General features: G+C 41.7%; 1 protein-coding gene across 1 annotated transcript; it reads left to right on the plus strand.

Moving 5' to 3' along the window:
• On the plus strand, positions 1,076-2,025 carry LOC102170072 (olfactory receptor 51H1-like). Its single transcript, XM_013969678.2, is given in 2 exon segments — positions 1,076-1,769; positions 1,772-2,025. Coding segments are annotated over 2 exon segments (948 nt in total).

A 2,761-nucleotide genomic window follows, 5' to 3' on the forward strand; every position in this document is an offset into this window, starting at 1 on the left:
TATTTATTATCTTACAGTTCTGCATGTCAGAAGAACAACACGGTTCTTCCTGGGCTAAAATCAAGGTGTCACCAAGTCTGCATTCCTTTCAGAGGACTCCAGGGAAAATTCCACTCCCTTGCCTATTCCAGCATCTAGGGGCTACTTACATTCCTTGGCTCTTGGTCCCCCTCCTTCTTCTTCACAAGTACTGCTGAGTCTTTCTCAAGTTGTCTCTCTGGTTTTCTGCAGCTGGGGAATTTTCTTCACTTTTGAGGACTCATATGATCAAATTTGACCTATTTGGGTAATCCAGGATAAACTTCCATCTGAAGCCGTTAACTTTAATGACATCTTCAAAGTTTCTTTGGCCATGCAAGCCACTATGTTCACAGGTTTCCAGAATTAGGAGGTGAATATCCTTAGAGACGGTTATGCTGTCTATCATAGTGGGTCCTTATAAAATTCTGAGGAAAGCCAAATAATTCCTTCCTTCATCACCTGCTGTAATCTCAGGTCCTTTTAGTGCCCATACACTACTAGGAATGCAGATAGTCAGAAGTTTAGTCCTTGAAGATTATCTTTCTGATTCTGTCCCATGTCATGCAAGTGGAAAACTTGAGTCTCAATGAGGATTTTGTCTAAATCACAACAATTTAAGATCATAATTAAGATACACACAGGTCTTCATATTTGTGTTCATGAACACTCCTTATGTCTTGTTTGTGCCTGATAACATTTCTTTTCTGGTTATTTGTATCAGTTTTTATGACCCAGATAAATGTACAGCATCATTTTCCCTGAGGAAGGAGGCAAGCAACTACTCCATATTTCTAGGTGAATTGTATTCCAATTAGCTAGGTGTTGATTAAAGTTTTTTGTTGTTGTTCTCCTAGATATTTTAGCATATGGTGGTCAGTAATAGAACTGCTTCACAGGGGTGGGGATATCAGTTTCTTTATCAGACTGCGAACATAAAATATTTATCACTGCCTCTCATGGTTACCACCTCAAAACTTATTGTCAGTGATTCTAATTGAAGCTGATTGGCTTAATGAGTTCTCCTCTTTTTGCCTAGTCAAACCTTTGATCCACAATGCTATCATTCAACCAAACTATTAATAACCATAAGACCTTCACCCTTACTGGGATTCCAGGAATGCCAGAGAAGGACTTCTGGTTGGCCCTGTCCCTCTGTCTTCTTTACAGTTTCACATTCCTGGGTAATGTCATCATCCTAGCTGTCATCAAAGTTGAACAATATCTCCATGAGCCCATGTATTATTTTCTGGCAATGCTAGTTGCCACTGACCTCAGCCTTCCATTGTCTTCCGTGCCCACCATGATCAGTGTTCACTGGCTTAGCTGGTGCTCAGTAACCCTTGATGTCTGCGTCACTGAAATGTTCTTCATCCACACCTTTGGGGGAGTGGAATCGGGTGTTCTGGTGGCCATGGCCTTTGACCGCTTTATGGCTATTCGCTTTCCTCTGCACTACGCTACCGTTCTCACTCATGGAGTCATTGGCAGGACTGGAGCAGCAGTCCTGCTGTGGAGTGTGGGGATTGTGCTCCCTGCACCTCTCCTCATCAAAAGGTTACCTTTCTGCCACTCCAACACCCTCTCCCATGCATACTGCCTCCATCAGGATGCCATGAGGCTTGCCTGTGCTGACACCCGTGTCAACAGCATCTACGGCCTCCTGGTGGTGACCTTCGTCATTGTGGTAGATGCCTTGCTCCTCTTGGCCTCTTCCTTTCTAATCTTCCAGGCAGTATTGGGCATTGCTTCCTGGAAGAGACACTCAAGGCTCTCAATACCTGCCTCTCTCATATCTGTGCCGTGCGGCTCTTCTATGTACCTCTCGTTGGCATGACTGTGATTCACTGCTTTGGGAAGCATTTGTCACCCATAGTACACACAGTCATTGCCAGTACCTACCTGCCACTGCCTCCTCTGCTCAGTTCGATTGTATACAGTGTTAGGATCAAGCAGACCTGTCAGTGGATTGTCCAAGTGTTCCGTGGGGGTAGGGTGGGCTCTTAGGACTTTTGTGCAAACACAATCGAGTCAGAGAAGAGGATCAAGTACAGCACTGTCCGATAGGAATTCCTGCAGTGATGTTAAAAGTCTCTGTTGTTAATATAGTAACCACTAGCCACACATGGCTATTGAGCACCTGATACTTAGCTAGTGCAACCAAGGAGCTGAATTTTTAAATTATATTCAATTCTAATAAATTGAAATGAAGATTTAAATAGTCACATGTGGTGAGAAGCACCTAATAGGTTTTATATGCCATTGCATAGGTAGTTTTGATGAAAGCAAAAATTTAACTTGATACAAATATGAATGTTTCTTTCTCAAAATGGTGTATAGTAACTTTTCAATATTTATATACAATAAAATTTACTGGTTTTGGTATATAGTTCTATTAAGTTTTCACAGATGCATAGTCATGCAACCACTACTGATACCTAGATACAGAAAAATTATATCACTCTCTCAAATTACCTCATGCTGCCCCTTTCGTCAACCCCTGTACCTATGCCCAACCCTGACAAGCTCTAATTTGTTTCCATGCATATAATTCTTGTTTTTCCAGAATGCCATGGGCCCTTCAGCACATAATCTTCCATGTCTGGCTTCATAGTGTAATGCATTTGAGATTCAATCATGTTGTTGTGGGTCTTTGTGGTTTATTTCTTTTTATTGCTGACTAGTATTCCATTGCACGCCAATCTTTAACAACTTATTTAAGAAAAATTCTCAGATTGTTTTT

Source organism: Capra hircus, chromosome 15, assembly GCF_001704415.2.
Source record: "Capra hircus breed San Clemente chromosome 15, ASM170441v1, whole genome shotgun sequence".
Lineage (NCBI taxonomy): Eukaryota > Metazoa > Chordata > Mammalia > Artiodactyla > Bovidae > Capra > Capra hircus.